Source organism: Myxocyprinus asiaticus, chromosome 41 (genome assembly GCF_019703515.2).
Source record: "Myxocyprinus asiaticus isolate MX2 ecotype Aquarium Trade chromosome 41, UBuf_Myxa_2, whole genome shotgun sequence".
NCBI classification, from domain to species: Eukaryota; Metazoa; Chordata; class Actinopteri; order Cypriniformes; family Catostomidae; genus Myxocyprinus; species Myxocyprinus asiaticus.
In genome coordinates, this window is record NC_059384.1 from 19,551,639 (window position 1) to 19,569,381 (window position 17,743).

Here is a 17,743-nt window from a genome sequence, read left to right on the forward strand (position 1 = left end):
GGCTCCCTCTACAAGGCATCTGTATGCCTTGAAGTGGTGTCTGTTTGCTAAGTGGTGTTCTTCCCGACGTGAAGACCCCCAGAGATTCGCAGTCAGATCAGTGCTTTCCTTCCTGCAGGAAAGGCTGGAGGGGTGGCTGTCCCCCTCCACCCTGAAGGTGTATGTAGCCGCTATTTTGGCATATCACAATGCAGTAGATGGTAAGTATTTGGTGAAGCACGACTTGATCACCAGGTTCCTGAGAGGCGCTAGGAGGTTGAATCCCTCCAGACCGCGCCTTGTCCCCTCATGGGACCTCTCCATAGTCCTTCGGGGTCCACAGGGAGCTCCCTTTGAGCCCTTGGTGTCAGCTGAGCTTACGGCACTCTCTTTGAAGACTGCCCTCCTGACTGCGCTCACTTCCATCAAAAGGTTAGGGGACCTGCAGGCGTTCTCTGTCAGCGAATCGTGCCTGGAGTTCGGTCCGGGTTACTCTCACATGATCCTGAGTTCTCACGACTCCTTTTAGGGATCAGGTGGTGAACCTGCAAGCGCTGCCCCAGGAGGAGGCAGACCCATGCTTGGCGTTGCTGTGTCCGGTGCGAGCTTAACACATATATTTGGATCGCACGCAGAGCCTTAGAAGCTCTGAGCAGCTCTTTGTTTACTTTGGTGGACAGCAGAAAGGAAGCGCTGTCTCCACACAGAGGATTGCCCACTGGGTCATCGACGCCATCACAATGGCATATCAGGCTCAGGACGTGCCACACCCTGTGGCGTTACGAGCCCACTCCACCAGTGTGGCGGCCTCCTGGGCCCTGGCCAGTGGCGCCTCTTTGGCAGACATCTGCAGAGCAGTGGGCTGGGCAACACCCAACACCTTTGCGAGGTTCTGCAATCTCTGGGTTGAGCCAGACTCGTCCCGTGTATTGGCAGGCATGAGCAGGTAAGTTCCGGGACAACTGGCCGGGTGTACCGCTTGCGCATAGCGCCTTTCCCCTCCCTTGAGGTGAAGATGTGCGCTCTTGACTCCCAGTCGTGTTCACAGACTGTTACCCCTGGATGACTTTCTTCCTTAGCCCTCTGGCAGCTGAGTTTGCGGAGAAACTCACTGAACGGCCCAGTACATGCGCTAATGAGCCCCTGTACTGAGGTAGGTGCTCCACATATGCTGGTTCCCCGAAGGCGACCCCATGTGATATCTTCTGCAAAATTGTTTCCCTGATGGCAAACTGCATCTTCCTTGGGCAGAGGCCCCTCTGCCCCCAGTCGCCATGCTTTGTAGAAACTCCTCCCCCTTTGGGTAGGACCATGGGACCACTCCACATGACATACTTCCGACAAGACTCAGTAAGGTCATGTGACGTATTCCACTCAAAATACCCCTTTTTGGGCGGGGTGTGGTCTCCGCGGTGTCTTCCCCTTGGGAGGGACACCCCCCGAGGCAGACACTTATGGCTCCCAGTCAGTTAACAAATTCCACTCTTTTTGGGGAGAAAAAAGAGGGAAAAGAGGCCTCGGCTGGGCTAGCCTTTCCCTATAGTTGGGCTGTCGACTTGTTCCTGATGGACCGTTCGATGCTCATAAGAGCATTGGGGGAGGTTACGTGATGGTCTGGTGTGCTGGCTACGAGGCACACAACAGTCTGCCCGTCACACACCGCCAGTTCACGCAACACTGTTCAGCTAGTTGTGGCGTTTTGTATAGGAACCCCTAGTGTCACTACATCGACACAACGTCAAGTGAGTGACAGATAGGGAATGTCCTGGTTACTTTCGTAACCTCCGTTCCCTGATGGAGGGAACAAGATGTTGTGTCCCTCTTGCCACAACGCTGAACTACCTGCTGAAATGCCTGGGACCTGGTCTCGGCTCCTCAGCACAAAACCTGAATGAGTGGTTGCATACCAGCTCCTTTTATACCTGTATGTCCGGGGAGTGGCATGCAGATTCCACTTGCCAATTCTCATTGGCCTTTTTTCAAAAAAGCAGAGGTGTTTGGGGCTCCCAAGAGTGACCCCTAGTGTCACTACATTGACACAATGTCTCATTCCCTCTATCAGGGAACGGAGGTTACGAAAGTAACCAGGACGCTTTTTTATTTAATGGTAGAAGAGATGATTTGGACCAATTGATCCTGTAGCCAGAGAATTTCCCAAAACTTTTAAATGTCCCTAATATATTTTGAATTGAGACCTGAAATCTGTAAGATACAATAAAATGTCATCGGTGTAGAGAGATATTGCATTTTGGCTACCTTTTATTGAAATGGAACAGATCTGTTCTTGTCTTATTTTTTGCGATAGAGGTTCGAGGGATAGTGCAAATAACATTGGTGAAAGGGGGCATCATTGCCTTGTTCCTCTCAGAATATCAAAAGGTTGGGAGTGTAAGCCGTTTGTTGCTATGATTGCTGATGGATTATCATAAATAATTCAAACCATTTGAATGAATTTCTCATCAAACCCAAATTTTTCTAGCACCCTCCATAAATAATCCCAATTTAATCTGTCAAAAGCTTTGTCCACATCTAAGGATAAAACTGCACAAGGGAAATTTTTATCTTTGCATTCACTGATTACATGTAGCAAACGGCGTATATTGTCTGCAGCTATACGATGTGGAATAAAGCCAGATTGGTCACTATGAATTAATTTACTGATATGTTTTTCAAGACGTAGGGCTAAAACCCAGGTGTACATTTTTAAATCTGAATTTATCAACAAAATTAGTTTAAAATTTTGGCATTTTGTATGGTCCTTGTCTTTTTTTGATATTAAAGAAATAGGAGCCGTATTCATTTGTTTTTTTAATTTTCCCTTTAGAATTGCTGTATTTATCGCGGCATGCATAATTGGTCCTAGTATGTCCCAAAGATGTAGGATTAATTCTGTTGGGATCCCATCTGGCCCAGGTGCTTTCCCCTTCTTTACCGTTTTTAATGCTGTATACAATTCTTCGAGTGTTATAGGTTGGCTCATTTGCTTGGATTCACTTAGTGTTAATTGTGGTAGATCTATGTCATGTAAAAATGTATGACACTCAACCATGTCCGTGCTGTCCTCTGACTGATAAAGATCTTTAAAATGATCTGCGAAGGTGTTATTAATTTCTCTAGGATTGGTTACTAGGCCTTATGTAGGAGAATGAATGGTGTCGATAATAGCCCTGGATTCACTTCATCTAAGTTGTAATGTCAGTAACTTGCTAGGTCTTGGACCGTTATAATAATAATTCTGCCGAACTCTATGCATAATAAATTCAGTTTTTCTTCGAAGCAGATCATTTAGCTTGGACCTGGAGCTCTTCAATGCATTTTCAACAGATCTCTTGGGAGAGACAAATTTGTTCTAGCTCCTCAATTTGTGACTTTCATATTTTATTTAAATAGGATGAAAAAGAGATAACGAAATATCGAATAAAGCCTTTTGTAGCCATCCAAACCATCATGTGATTATCCACACTATTGAGGTTTATAATCAAAAAATCTTTAAACTTGCTTCTAAAATCTGTTAAAAACCTGGTATCTTGTAAAAGAGATATATTAAATTGCCATCTGGGAGATCTTTCATGTGAGCAGTAAGTAAACTTGGTCAACAGTGGGTTGTGATCAGATAGTACAGCAGGAAGGGTTGTGATGCTCTCAAAACATATCCTAAGTTCACGAGAACACAGGATGTAATCTATTCTAGAATGTGTCTGATGTCTAGAAGAGTAGAAAGTATAGTCTCTAACCGATGGGATTTGAACTCGCCATATATCTATGAGATTAAATGTTTGCAGAAAGGTCTTAAAATTTGCTGATGTTATCTCTTGTGATTTAGAAAATATACTAGTGGATTTATGAAGCACCAGGTCAGCAAGCACATTCATGTCTCCTCCAATAATCAGAGCATACTCATTTAAGAGCAGCAGCTGATTAGTTAACCACTGAAAAAACATTGCATCAAAAAATGCTGGGGCATAGACAGAGACAAAAGCTATTTTCTTGCCTTGGACACTTGTACAAAAATAACTCAATCTACCTGATTTATCATTACTGAGCTTTTCAATAACAAGAGGAAGGTTTCATTTAATGGGTATAAGAGACCCTTTCGTTTTTGTTCCATCACTGGACACAGCGGCGACTTTATAAAACGTATTTTGTATACGAGCGATATCTGTTTTCTTTAGATGTGATTCTTGGAATAAAGCCACATCTACACAATGTCTGCGCAAACTATGCAAGAACTTTGTTCTCTTTATAGGACTGTTTAAACCTCTGATGTTAGCTGATATAACTGAAATATTAACCACTGTCAAAAGGATCATAACTTTTAACTATAGTAAAGACCACATGAAGAATTGTTTTAGACACAGCTTCTTTGATTAGGTATTTAGTTGTTAACATAAAAGAAGAAATAAGTGGCAGGACCGCTATCTAATCCAAATTTGTATATCGGAACCATGACAGTATCATACGTTCCACTGATCTGAGACTCACCCGCTCCCTCCAGTGTGTGAACATCAACAAGCAAAAGTTAACAGGAACAATAGAACTATAGATTACACTTTCAACATTAAGTATGCATTTCTGCATTAAATACTTTCAAAACCAGCAATGACTGGAACAAGCAAGCAAACCTGAGTGCAGGTACGAATTTAGAATAGCATAAGCAAAGTCCTACCGGTAATGGTGGCTGGTTAATTATCAATTAGTCTTGTGTCCATCTCATATTGATTGACATCTGCGAAGTTCAGCTGCTGTCTTGCCCGTGAAGTGTCCGCGATCTGAAGCCTGAACTCCTCTGCTTCTTGTGGCGAAGAGAAAGACAGTTTCTCACCATTGTGCATAACACACAGAGTGGCTGGGTAAACCAAAAAGGACTAGATTCCTACTGCACGCAGCTCCTTACGTATATCCGCGAAGTTTCTCCGTTTTTGCGATGTGTAGGCACAGTAGTCAGCAAAAAATTTCAACCGTTTCTCGCCATCCAGGATTGGTACCCTCTTGCTCACCTCTCTGGCCCCATCTAAAATAGCCTGACGGTCTTGATACACTATATTGCCAAAAGTATTCGCTCACCCATCCAAATAATTGAATTCAGGTGTTCCCATCACTTCCATGGCCACAGGTGTATAAAATGAAGCACCTAGGCATGCAGACTGCTTCTACAAACATTTGTGAAAGAATGGGCCGCTCTCAGGAGCTCAGTGAATTCCAGCGTGGTACTGTGATAGGATGCCACCTGTGCAACAAGTCCAGTCGTGAAATTTCCTCACTACTAATTATTCCACAGTCAACTGTCAGTGGTATTATAACAAAGTGGAAGCGATTGGGAATGACAGCAACTCAGCCACGAAGTGGTAGGCCACGTAAAATGACAGAGCGGGGTCAGCGGATGCTGGGGCGCATAGTGCGCAGAGGTCGTCAACTTTCTGTAGAGTCAATCGCTACAGACCTCCAAAGTTCATGTGGCCTTCAGATTAGCTCAAGAACAGTGCGTAGAGAGCTTCATGGAATGGGTTTCCATGGCTGAGCAGCTGCATCCAAGCCATACATCACCAAGTGCAATGCAAAGTGTCGGATGCAGTGGTGTAAAGCAGGCCGCCACTGGACTCTAGAGCAGTGGAGACGCGTTCTCTGGAGTGACGACTCACGCTTCTCCATCTGGCAATCTGATGGACGAGTCTGGGTTTGGTGGTTGCCAGGAGAACGGTACTTGTCTGACTGCATTGTGCCAACTGTGAAGTTTGGTGGAGGGGGGATTATGGTGTGGGGTTGTTTTTCAGGAGCTGGGCTTGGCCCCTTAGTTCCAGTGAAAGGAACTCTGAATGCTTCAGCTTACCAAGAGATTTTGGACAATTCCATGCTCCCAACTTTGTGGGAACAGTTTGGGGATGGCCCCTTCCTGTTCCAACGTGACTGCGCACCAGTGCACAAAGCAAGGTCCATAAAGACATGGATGAGCGAGTTTTGTGTGGAAGAACTTGACTGGCCTGCACAGAGTCCTAACCTCAACCCGATAGAGCACCTTTGGGATGAATTAGAGCGAAGACTGCAAGCCAGGCCTTCTCGTCCAACATCAGTGTCTGACCTCACAAATACGCTTCTGGAAGAATGGTCAAAAATTCCCATAAACACACTCCTAAACCTTGTGGAAAGCCTTCCCAGAAGAGCTGAAGCTGTTATAGCTGCAAAGGGTGGGCCGACGTCATATTAAACCCTATGGATTAAGAATGGGATGTCACTTAAGTTCATATGCGTCTAAAGGCAGGTGAGCGAATACTTTTGGCAATATAGTGTATCTCAGCACTTTGAAAATCATAGTGCGGCCCGTCTCCGGAGACCTTTGCTGGCCATAGATGCAATGGGCTCACTCGATTTCTATCGGCCTGTTCGAAAGCGAGGGGATCCACTTTGGAAGCATTTCTTGGAGAAAGCATATCGTGTCACCTCCCTCTCGCTTCGGTGCAAGACCCACAATCTGAATGTTATTGTGTCTTTCTTGATCCTCAAGTTCTGCCATCTTTGCTTGGAGCTTTGACACATCTGATTTGCAGCCAAGTATGTCTTGTTTCAGGCCTCTCGTCTCACTTTGGGCATTATCCACTTTATCGATAAGTCCGTGCACGATGGCCGTTTGTGATTGAAACTCCGCAGTCAAAGATTGCATGCATTGTCACGTCTTTCATCGCGATCTGCACTGGACAACTTCTTCCAGCGTGTCTTGTTGCTTCGTTAATGCCAGCGAAATGGCGTCTGCCAGGTCTTCATTGTGAGTTGAGAATTTCAACCGTTTTCCAGTCTGAGTTTTCGTGGGTGAGGATACAGGTTTCTTGTTTGTATTCATCTTGTTGAAAAGTATATTTAGAATGTGTAGTTTTGATGTTTTGTCTGTTAAATATTAATAAATGAGGGAGCATGTCAGGAGCTCTAGAAATCTGCGGCCATCACGTACGAAGCGTCATGTAATCCGAAAGTCCTCATGAGCACCATTTAGGAATCTAAAATGATAACTGTGACACCACACTGTCAAATCAACTTCAGGGATGGGCACAATCAAAGCCTATAAAACTGCAAGTCTGCATGAAGTACGTCATTTGGGACAGGGCCCTTTAAGTCTCATCAGGGCCTGTCTTTCTTCTCACATTTTAAAATAATTTTAACTCAAATCAATATATCATATCCAGTTATTTATATATTTGATAAGTAGCCAAGTAATAGGCAAAATAAACCCTGTCGGGTTTATATTGCGATGATGACTGCACATTATCCCTTACTTAGTAGGAGTTTATAAGTCTGCACATTACACATACCTCCACACCATCTTTCTTCTTGACTTGATCGTGCAACAGAAGTTTCTGAAGAAGAAAAAAAAAATCAAGAGAGAAAGATGGGAGAGAATCCGTCAGGCTGAGAAATGAGATCTTTGAGGAGTTTCAGAATGTTATACAAGCACATTTTAAACTCAACCTATTATCATGTAATTCAAAGAGCTGAATAAGGAACGTGGCACCTGCAATGCATTTTTATGATCAGTAATGGAATTAAATGAGGTATAAAATTTTTCTAATGAGCTGTAACAGAATGTTACTCTGTGAAAGACTCGAAGGCTATTCAAGGAAGACAATAATTTACATAAGATTTACAGAATGGTCTTAAAATTCCCTCCCTGTTACACTGAAAGTGGAAGCAAGGATATAACTCCCCTGATGATCATATGTTTAGATGTAAACAATTTCCTTGTCAATAAAGTATCTCGTCAAACAATAACTCATGATTTTTAAAAAGTGCAAATTATTCAAAGATTCCTTCACTTCTTACTGTTAGCTGCCTCATGTTTTAAAATAAAGCTGTACTGTTGGCACACATCTTCTTAAAGTGATAGTTTGGCCAAAAATGTGCATTCTGTCATCATTACTCACCACTTATGTTGTTCTTAACCTTTTCAACCTTCTTTCTTTGATGGAACACAAAAGGAGATGTTAGGCAGAATGTTAGGGAATGACACAGTCACTAATCACTTTCATTGTATGGAAATAAAAATGCAATGAAAGTGAATGGTGACTGGAGTAAATGGAGGTTGTCAGTCACAAACATTCTGCTTAAAATCTCCTTTAGTGTTCCATGGAAGAAAGAAAGTCATACAGGTTTAGCATGAAGCGATTAATGATGCAAGAATCTTTTTTGGGGGGTGAATTATCCCTTCTAGAGACACTAAATATTTCATAACAACAAAAGAAATATTGTAAAATTGTTGCACCTGGTTCTGATTCACTCCAACTCACAGAAGAATAGAAATTCTAATGCAAATGCTACACAGAACATATCACTGTAATGCATTTGTTCGATCGTGCCACTTAGAGAAGGCAGGGGATGAGAGGCTAATTATCCCTACAGTGCAGAAATCAATGGTTTGGTGTGTCTCGCATTACTTCTTGTCAATAAGGGAAGATCCGTGTTTGTCCCAGGGTCGATATGGGAAGTGTTTGAGTGTGTGTGTATGTGTGTGTGCCCACCTGGGATGAAGTTGGAGATGGGCAGACAAGCACGAGTTTCACTGCTGTTGCCAGAGCATTGGTTGCCAGTGGGGAACAGGACATCACAGTGCCGCAGGCGAACCTGAGACCCTGACGAGTCACACGGAGACCATTCGGACCAATCAGACCAGCTCTCTATACATGGACAACATCTCCACGTCAGAAAAATAATATGACTTGAAAATCATGTTATAACAATAATAGCCAGTAGATGGCTGCAGTGTTTTATGTGCAGCCACCTTTTGTTTAGAAACTCTAAATTTGATCATATTTAAATTTATGCATTTGGATATATATTTAGACATTATCAAACTATTATTTGTCAAATTTTGTTTTTTCTTCTTTTTGGAAGTGTCAGAAAGATGCAGTTTTTTGACTGGAAGGTGAGACTCCTGAACCTAAAGGTAAACCTTCTCATAGTGGAGTAGGTCAACTTTCTTACATTGGGGTCAGACTCAGGCTTTGCTCTCTCTCTCTCTCTCTCTCTCTCTCTGTGTGTGTGATGTGTTCTGCCCTCTGGCAGTGTTTTACCCATTTATTTCTCTGTGTGTTTGTGTGTGTGTGTGCTGCACTGTGGGTGTGTCATGGTCTCACCCCCTCATTTATGGCTGATTGTGGCTGATTTGTATAGATTTTATTTGACAAAATGTAAAAAAACTGGGGTATAGTCTCACACCTTCATTCTATGTTTGTGCTGTATTGTGGCTGATTTATAGATTGTATTTGACAAATAAAAAAATATTGCTCTGTTTTTTTAGTCTTTCCCGTTCATTTGGTTGGTCAATTTTGACCGTGAACAGTAAAGGTGTCGCTTTTTTTCCCCAACCACTTAGACTTATCAAAGTCTATTTCTTATGTGTGTGTTCACAAGGCAAATGGAGGAAAAGTCATTAAGTCTTGTACCACTCACATAAAGGAAACCATTTTTATAACATCGAAACATTTTTTACTTCGGTCAAAAATTACTGAACAGTATAGGAAGATTAAGGCACTGAGAGGTGCTATAAGTACCCTTCTCATTTTGTAAAAACAAACAGAAATCCTATTTTACCCTAATACTATCATTTCACTTATTGGACAATTATTGAAAAATGTTTGATTTAATCACCTTAAACAAACCTGAAAATGACAAATAAGTACTTGTTTTATCAAAATAAATGTGATATTTTAAGGATACTCATCAGCTACATAAATTTGCAACATTTTAAAAGTTATTACTAAATATTAGATCAAATTACCTCAAAACCAACCTTTAGACATTAAGCCTCATTGTCCCCTTAAAGCAATTTTATTATACTAGTCTATTTTAACATGCTATACTTTCAAAACAGTGTGTATTATCCCTGTGCAATGTCTTGCCTCATAGGCTTCCACTGTAAGTGCATTATTGTAAATGCAAAATTATTGTCTGTGATTATCAACAGGAAGTCACAGCTGCTGTCAATAGAGCTTAACTTGTATTGAACATGGAACAGTCCTTCAGTCACATTACAAGCGACAGTTAATATCTCAAAACCCTTCCAACACAAAGCTTAAAATTTCGTTAGTTGGTAATGTTGCAGCAAGATAATTCAGCAACTCAGCTAATTCAAAGTAAATAACTCTACAATGCAATTTAAAAATGTTCAACCCATGACAACTTCCACATAGGGTTCTTCTGATTAGCATTCCCCTCACTTTGCCCCTGTCCCTTGTTTCCTGGCTGCACAGTACAGTTACACGTGTGCGTGTAATGAATAGTGTGACAGATAGACCAGAACGCAGCTAATAAAAGGTCATTCCATAACCTCACTAGACTTCTGGCTAATGGATGGACTGACATTTGAATACAAGCTCTCCTCTCCCATTCACCTTTTCGTGGATCAATGTGCAAGGTTTGACTCTGCCATCAATCGTCTTATCTCTTTCTTCACTCTCATGCTCCCTGCTCCCTCATTTTTTGCATATTATCTTCATATCGCAAGCTCAGCTTTACCATTTGATTTTCTATGAAGTGTGACATTTTGATTTCCTCCCCTTTCATCCCCCAACAGGTCGCTTTATATATTAAATGGGAAGGTAGGAAAGCAAGGTACAAGACAAAGGTGTCCTGTTTGCAAAAAATTATGTTATTTCCTTTTAGAGTCCTTTTGGTGTGTGTGTGTGTGCACACACATACACTACCGGTCAAAAGTTTTGAAACACTTACTCATTCTTTATTATAATTTTTTTTTTCACATTTAAAATAATAGTAAAGTCATCAAAACTATGAAATAACATAAATGGAACTATGGGAATTATGTTGTGACTAAACAAAATCCAAAATAAATCAAAACTGTGTTATATTTTAGCATCTACAAAGTAGTCACCCTTTGCTTAGAATTTGCAGACATGTACTCTTGACATTTTCTCAACCAGCTTCTTGAGGTATCACCCTGGGATGCTTTTTAAACAGTATTGAAGGAGTTCCCATCTATGTTGGGCACTTATTGGCTGCTTTTCTTTATTATTTGGTCCAAGTCATCAATTTCAAAAACTTTTTTTTTTTAATTAAATTTTTAGTTTTATAATAAAATAAATTAATATGTTGGCACAATTATATTTTTGTCTACAAACTAATTTCAAACATTTAAGCATACACCTTCAGATCAAAATATTATTAAGATCATGAGAAACATTTCAGTCAAGCATTTCAAAACTTAATGTTTGAGTTAATGAGTTAATGTACGTGATAATGTGTGTGAGTGTGGGAATGTGTACCAGGGCAGGGTTGGATGTTACATAGGGCCTCTTCAGTATGCAAGCCCAGACAGATATCACCTCCGTAGGCAGGTGGAGGGTTGTTACAGCTGCGTGTGCGCATGTAGTGGCCTCCTCCACATGTCACTGAGCATTTGGACCAAGGTGACCAGCACGACCAGCTCCCATCCACTGAAAAATGAAAAAAGAGGGCAAGCAAGTCATCACATCAAGTGTTTGAGCTGTTGTAGGACAAAGCTTTACTATTACTGTAATTACACTGCAAAAAGTGGTAACCTGCAATTGTTACCTTAATTCTACTTTTATCTAACCCTTAAAATAATTTTGTTGGTGTAACCTAATATAATAAGGATGATTTAGACAGTTTTGGTATTTTTATTTTACTTATATCAAACTGTTACACTGGCAGCGCCTGCTATCTCTCCTGAACGCCGCCAGAGGTCGCCATCTCCAGAGTACTAACCTTTCCTTCACAAACTAAATTTCCCATAACCCTCCACTAAGACTGATTACTCACCCACCTGTTTCACATTATCTCTGTCTATTTAAGTTCCCTGTTTACACATATTCAGTGCCAAGTCTTGTTCTGCCTAGTCTGCTGTTCTGAGTGTTATTTACCATTACTGTTTTCTCTGTGTTTTTGACTCCTGCCTGTTCATCGTATTTCCTAGTCTGCTTGTGTTTTTGGACCTATTGCTTGTTTACTGGATTACCCCAATGTCTCTCAGATTTACTTGGTTTGCCTTTCTTGGATTGTCTTCCTGTGTACTGAACCCTTGCCTGCTTTTTGTTTACCCTTTGATTTGCTACTTTGTTGTACTGTTTATACTTATATTAAACTGCATATGGATCTTAACATTACTGCCCCGGCATCTTCGCTACACAAACCAGTTAATTCAGATTTTACCACATTAAGCACTCTTTTGACAGTTTTTTCAGTGTAGTTTAAACATTTTCAGAATAATTTAATGACAAATGCAGCAATGTAACAAAGTCTATGCTAAAAATAACAATTATGTTTTAAGAATATTTTGAAATTTGGTTATTCTAGGTCAACTGATTGAGCAATGTCGCAAACAATGTCAAGGTCACAGTTTGATTCCTAAAGAACACACAAACAGATAAAATGTATAGTTTTCTATATCGCTAAAAGTTTCTGCCAAATGCAAAAAAATAAAAAATAAATTTAAAAAAAGTAGCGTAAATAATACATGAAAGAAGTTAGTTATACTCTCCAAATTCACTTCTTTCCAAGTCATTGAGGATATATGTTTAGGTAAAATTAAAGTCATTTTCATATAGAAATCTTAAAGGTATAGTACCAAAAACAGCTTATTTTTTTTATTTTATTTTTTTTTTGTTAACATTTTTTATTGATTCATACAGATCACAAAGAAAAACAAAACATATATACACTGAATCAACATTTAACTCCCATTATTACCCATCCCCAATCACCAACCCCATCCTGACCCCAACATACATCCCTGTGGTCACATAAGTATATACACACACACACAAAAAAAGAATAAATAAATAAACCCAAAACAAAACTAAAAGAAAATATAATAATCAAACACATTTAAACCTATGCTTCTCTCTCCACAGCCCCTCACTGAGAGTCCCCCCAAAACGCCACATAACTGCCCCATTTCCCATCAAAGTGTCCCAGATCCCCAGCCTTCTACATGACACCTCCTCTAAAGCTGCCACCCTCCCCATCACCGCACACCACTCCCGAATTGAGGGCGCTCCAGCTGACTTCCATCCCCTTAAAACAATCTGTCTGCCTATCATAACACTGGTCAGGACCCAATTTTTATGTGTTTATCCCCTATATTGATGACCGCCCCATCACCTAAAATACAAAGTCTGGGGCAAAATGAAATTTGAGTGCCCAATACGTCACACATAAAACTCTGAACCGTCAAGCAAAATTCTTGGATCTTAACACCACCAAAAAACATAGGTTGTGTCTCCATCTTCTGACTGGCATCGCAGGTGGGTGTGTCTTTAAGACCAAACCTGTACAATCTAGAGGGGGTCCAATAGAATCTATGTAAAATCTTGAATTGCATAAGGCGCACCCTTGCATCTCTAGATACAGACTTTACGTTTTTTAGAATCCTAGACCACACTCCCTCCAATACCAAGTTTACATCTTTCTCCCAAAATCTCTTGACCCTGAATTAGCAGGGATTAATACACTAATGCCTCATGACCTTTTCCAAAAGCAGTAATCACCACTCCCAGAGTATCTGCTGTTTTAGGGGGGTGTATGCGACTCCCAAAAATAGTACAGAGCAGGTGGCGCAGCTGTAAATACCTAAAGAACTGAGATCTGGGAATCCCAAAATGTTGAACCAAATTTTCAAAGGATCTCAACACTCCACTCTCATATAGGTCACCGAGCGTATTAACCTCCCTCACAATCCACTCTGACCAGCAGAAAGGGGACTTATTAATACATAATTCTGGGTTTAGCCATATGCTCGAGGCAACATTTAAATAAATGTCCGAATGCAACACTCTGGACACTTTTGTCCATACCAAGTGAAAATGTGAGATAACTGGGTGTAACATAACTTCTCCGATTAGTTTGATAGAAAGTCTTTGCAATGGCGAAATAGGGGCAAGAACCTCCTGTTCAATACAAAACCAGGGAGGGGCTCTCTCAGGTGGAAGTGACAAATGAGCCAAATGTCTGAGACCGAATGCATAATAGTAAAACAAAATCTTGGGTAGGCCTAGCCCACCTTGTCAATCAGCCTATGTAACTTTTTGAAATAAGAGAGAGGAACATCTACAGGGAGAGACTGTAGCTGGTAGTTCAATTTTGGAATACAATTTATTTTAATAACATTAACCTTCCCAATCATAGATGTAATGAAGCCCACCTGCCCACATTGCTTGAAAACCCTTTTATTAAGGGGTCAAAATTAACTCTAACTAAATCACACAAATTTGCTGGGAATAAAATGCCCAAATACTTAATGCCCTGTTTGGGCCACTGGCAGATGCCCGGCTGAAAAGCCGTTGCTGGGCAGTATGATGTCAGAGCCAAAGTCTCAGATTTAGACCAACTGACTCTGTATCCCGAGAACTTAGAAAAGGAATTAATAATTCTGTGGAGGCAAGGCATAGATCTAATGGGTTCGGAGACGAACAATAAAATATCATCTGCGTAAAGCAAAAGCTTATGCGCCATACCTCCCATCACCTACCCTGGAAAATCTTCCTCCTTTCTTATCGCAGCTGATAATGGTTCCAGGGCAAGACAGAACAATAATGGGGAAAGAGGGGAACCCTGCTGGGTGCCCCTATCCAGAGTAAAATCATCTGAAATTAATCCATTTGTTTGTACCGCCGCTACCAGGTGTCTATAAAGTAACTTAATCCATCCAATAAAAGTATTCCCAAACCTGTATATTTCCAAAATCTTAAAAAGATAATCCCTGTGTTTCTTCCAAGAAAGCCTTCCTTTACTCCTCGCCTCACGTAACACGAGATCTTTATTGGATGATCTCAGAAATTTGACCAGAATTTATTGAGGTTTGTCTCCCTCAGCAGATTGCTGAGCTGGAACCCTGTGAGCTCGCTCGATTTCCAGTTTATGGCCTGTTATGTCGAGCCGACTCAGAAAGGAATTTCACCAGGAATTTCACCATATCCCGACCTTCTTCGTCCTCAAGAATTCCAACAATTCGGATGTTATTCCACTGGTTATGGTTCTCCAAGTTCTCCAACTTTTCCCAGACACGCTCCAAATCCACATTGGTTGCTAGCGGATTAGCAGCTAATTCCCTCTCTGACGACTCCAGATAATCGATCCGTTTCTCGACATCCCCCACTCTTGTTACCACCTCAGTGAATTTCGTCTCCATGGCAGTGATCGGTCGACGTACAGCAAGATCCTCCAAGTCAGCAATGACCTTTGTCATCATTGACGACAAGTTCAACAATTCTCGCCGAATTTCCCTCACTTCTCTGGCCAGATCAGCTCCCGGGCTTGCGGCCTGCTCGGGGGCGTCAGCTTGAGCACGTAAGTGTCTTTTAATGCCTCCAGAGCACGAGGATTTTGAATTCTTTGACATACTCAAACAGTTATGTCACCGGTTTATGACATAAAAAGTATAAAAACTGGCAAAGTGCGCAGAGCTCGCCATTCATACTCGCATGACGTCACGTGACTCCCCCAAAAACAGCTTTTTTAATTCAAATGGTTCAAATGAGAAAGGCCATGTAAAACTAAATTATGACTGTTCATGGTCCAAGAAACGTTGACTAACATTATAAGTAAAAAAAGTGTACAATTTGTTCCATTTAATCTACATTGATATATAAATGTCACATTTATGTATCTAAATCCTTTAAATGTAACCTAACAATGTGAATCAATGATATCACACTAGTTACCTCTGATAAGATAAGTAAAATGAAAGCATGTGTGTGCTGTTTGTCAAAACAAGCTAAAGCCTGATGCTGAGAAGGCTGGGAATAAGGGGTCGACGGAGAGAGAGAGGCTGTTTCAAACAATCTGCTTCAGAGGCCTGCCTCTCCCTCAGGCTCTAACCCTGACCCCTGCTCTAATTAATGAGGCTAAATGAACCATCAGTTCACTCCCTACCCTCTTCAGTGATGCCAAGCTCAGGGTCATCACCCGCGAAAACTGGGGAAACAGCGACGTCTCTCACAAAACACTTTGACTGTCTTAACTAATTAAAGGAAAACAGGCACATGGAGTCTCATTATTAGCATTAGCAGCCTGACAGGTTAGTGAAACAGGGGTCTGTGCTTATGTCACTGACATGAGGGGTAGACTTAGGCTATGTTAGGCATGGAGAACTATTGTTCAGCTTACTGTATACCACACAATATATACTGAATGCATTCCATTTAAAAGAAAATAGTATGTGAAACAGTATGCAGTATCAGAGACAGTATACAATGAGACAGGTCACTGGTATACAGTCCTTGTGAATGGGAGAAATCGTACCACTAAATATGGCGGCTGTAAGAGGCAGTTAAAAGATGTGCATGCACATTAGCTGGACCAACCTTTTTTTTTTTTCTTTTTTTTTTCTCCGTTATCTGAGCTAAAGAAGAACAATTTAGGATGTCATTGTTGTAAAATTGTATTACTGATTTGAAATATGTTATTTAATTGCAATCTTGACCAACCAATTTGGAGATTTCTGTCTTTTCCCAATCAGGTAGGCTGAAAATAGTGTTTTTTTGATTGTGTGATCTGAGATAAAGAAGTACAATTTATAATACCATTGTTGTCAAATTTTATTACTGTTTTGACATATGTTATTTAATCGCTATGTTGACCAAACAGTAAATAAACTTCAAATGTTTCAAAATGCAGCAACTGACTAGAACCAAGAAATATGATCATATCAGCCCAATTTTGTCATTGCTACATTGACTACCTGTTGAATTTCATACTAATTTTTAAATTCTGTTAATAATAATAATAAAATTAAATAATTAACTACTTACAAAGCTTTGAATGGTCTGTCTCCACAGTACTTAAGTGACCTTCAATCACGCTATAATCCATCACGTTCACTACGATCGCAAAATTCTGACCTGTTAATAATACCTAGAATATCAAAATCCACAAAAGGAGGTAGATCGTTTTCCTATTTGGCTTCTAAACTATGGAATAGTCTTCCTAGCATTGTTTGGGACTCAGTTTAAATCTAGACTAAAGACTAGTGCCCGACCGATATATCGGTCAGCCAATATTATTGGCTGATATTAGTCTTTCACCGATATATCGGTATCGGTGTATATGTTTACCGATATGCGGCGATATGAAAACTTATTTTCAGAACAAATAATGCAGAAAACAATGCTTTAGGATTGGTGTCATAGTTTAGTTTGTCCGGCAGAGTGCACTCCGACTCCACTGTTTACAGAGCTGACTCTGAACTGACGGTGGCTCTGCAGACAGGGAGGAGTTAAGCTGTGTTTCTTCATGGTAAGTTTGTGAAATACATACTGGAAAGTTAATAAACAATGACATCATCATTTTCCCTTTTCAATATTACTAATTTAACGTTAACCCTGTCCCTGACAACCATGTCACTCATGTTTATCAAATGTGTTTGCTGTTAGCCAGCAATAGTTTGTCAGTGCAGTCAGTAATGTAGCAGATTGAAAGGTAAACATCAGAGCATCTTTTTGCAGCTCAGCAGACAACGGTGCGGTGATAGATTGTGTCTGAGTGTTGATTTCACGCTATGTTATTACCTAGTTGGTGAGACACAATGCTGGAAAGTAAAATAAACAATGTCCGTCTTTTACTCTCCGTGACAACAAGCTTATAGCTAACTAGCTAATCACGTAGCTACTTTCATTGTTGTCAGCTGAGTGGAAGCTAATGAGTACACATGTATTCACCAAACTGTTTTGTTCAGGATTCACAGTTTGGTACCCCCTTCAACCGAACAATTCCAGTCATGTCATTTATAAAATGTAATATTTAAAAGTCT

General features: G+C 40.7%; 1 protein-coding gene across 2 annotated transcripts in view; it reads right to left on the minus strand.

Moving 5' to 3' along the window:
* LOC127432102 (semaphorin-5A-like) overlaps positions 1-17,743 on the minus strand; it is a 205,820-nt gene that overhangs the window by 12,566 nt on the left and 175,511 nt on the right. For both annotated transcript variants that reach the window (XR_007895695.1, XM_051682907.1), the window contains exons 18-20: positions 11,241-11,411; positions 8,481-8,636; positions 7,278-7,322 (exon numbers count right to left, since the gene is read on the minus strand). Coding sequence is in view for 1 of the 2 variants with exons in the window: in XM_051682907.1 (XP_051538867.1) it covers positions 7,278-7,322; positions 8,481-8,636; positions 11,241-11,411 (372 nt within the window). In the remaining variant the exon portion in view is untranslated. The remainder of the gene's footprint in view (positions 1-7,277; positions 7,323-8,480; positions 8,637-11,240; positions 11,412-17,743) is intronic.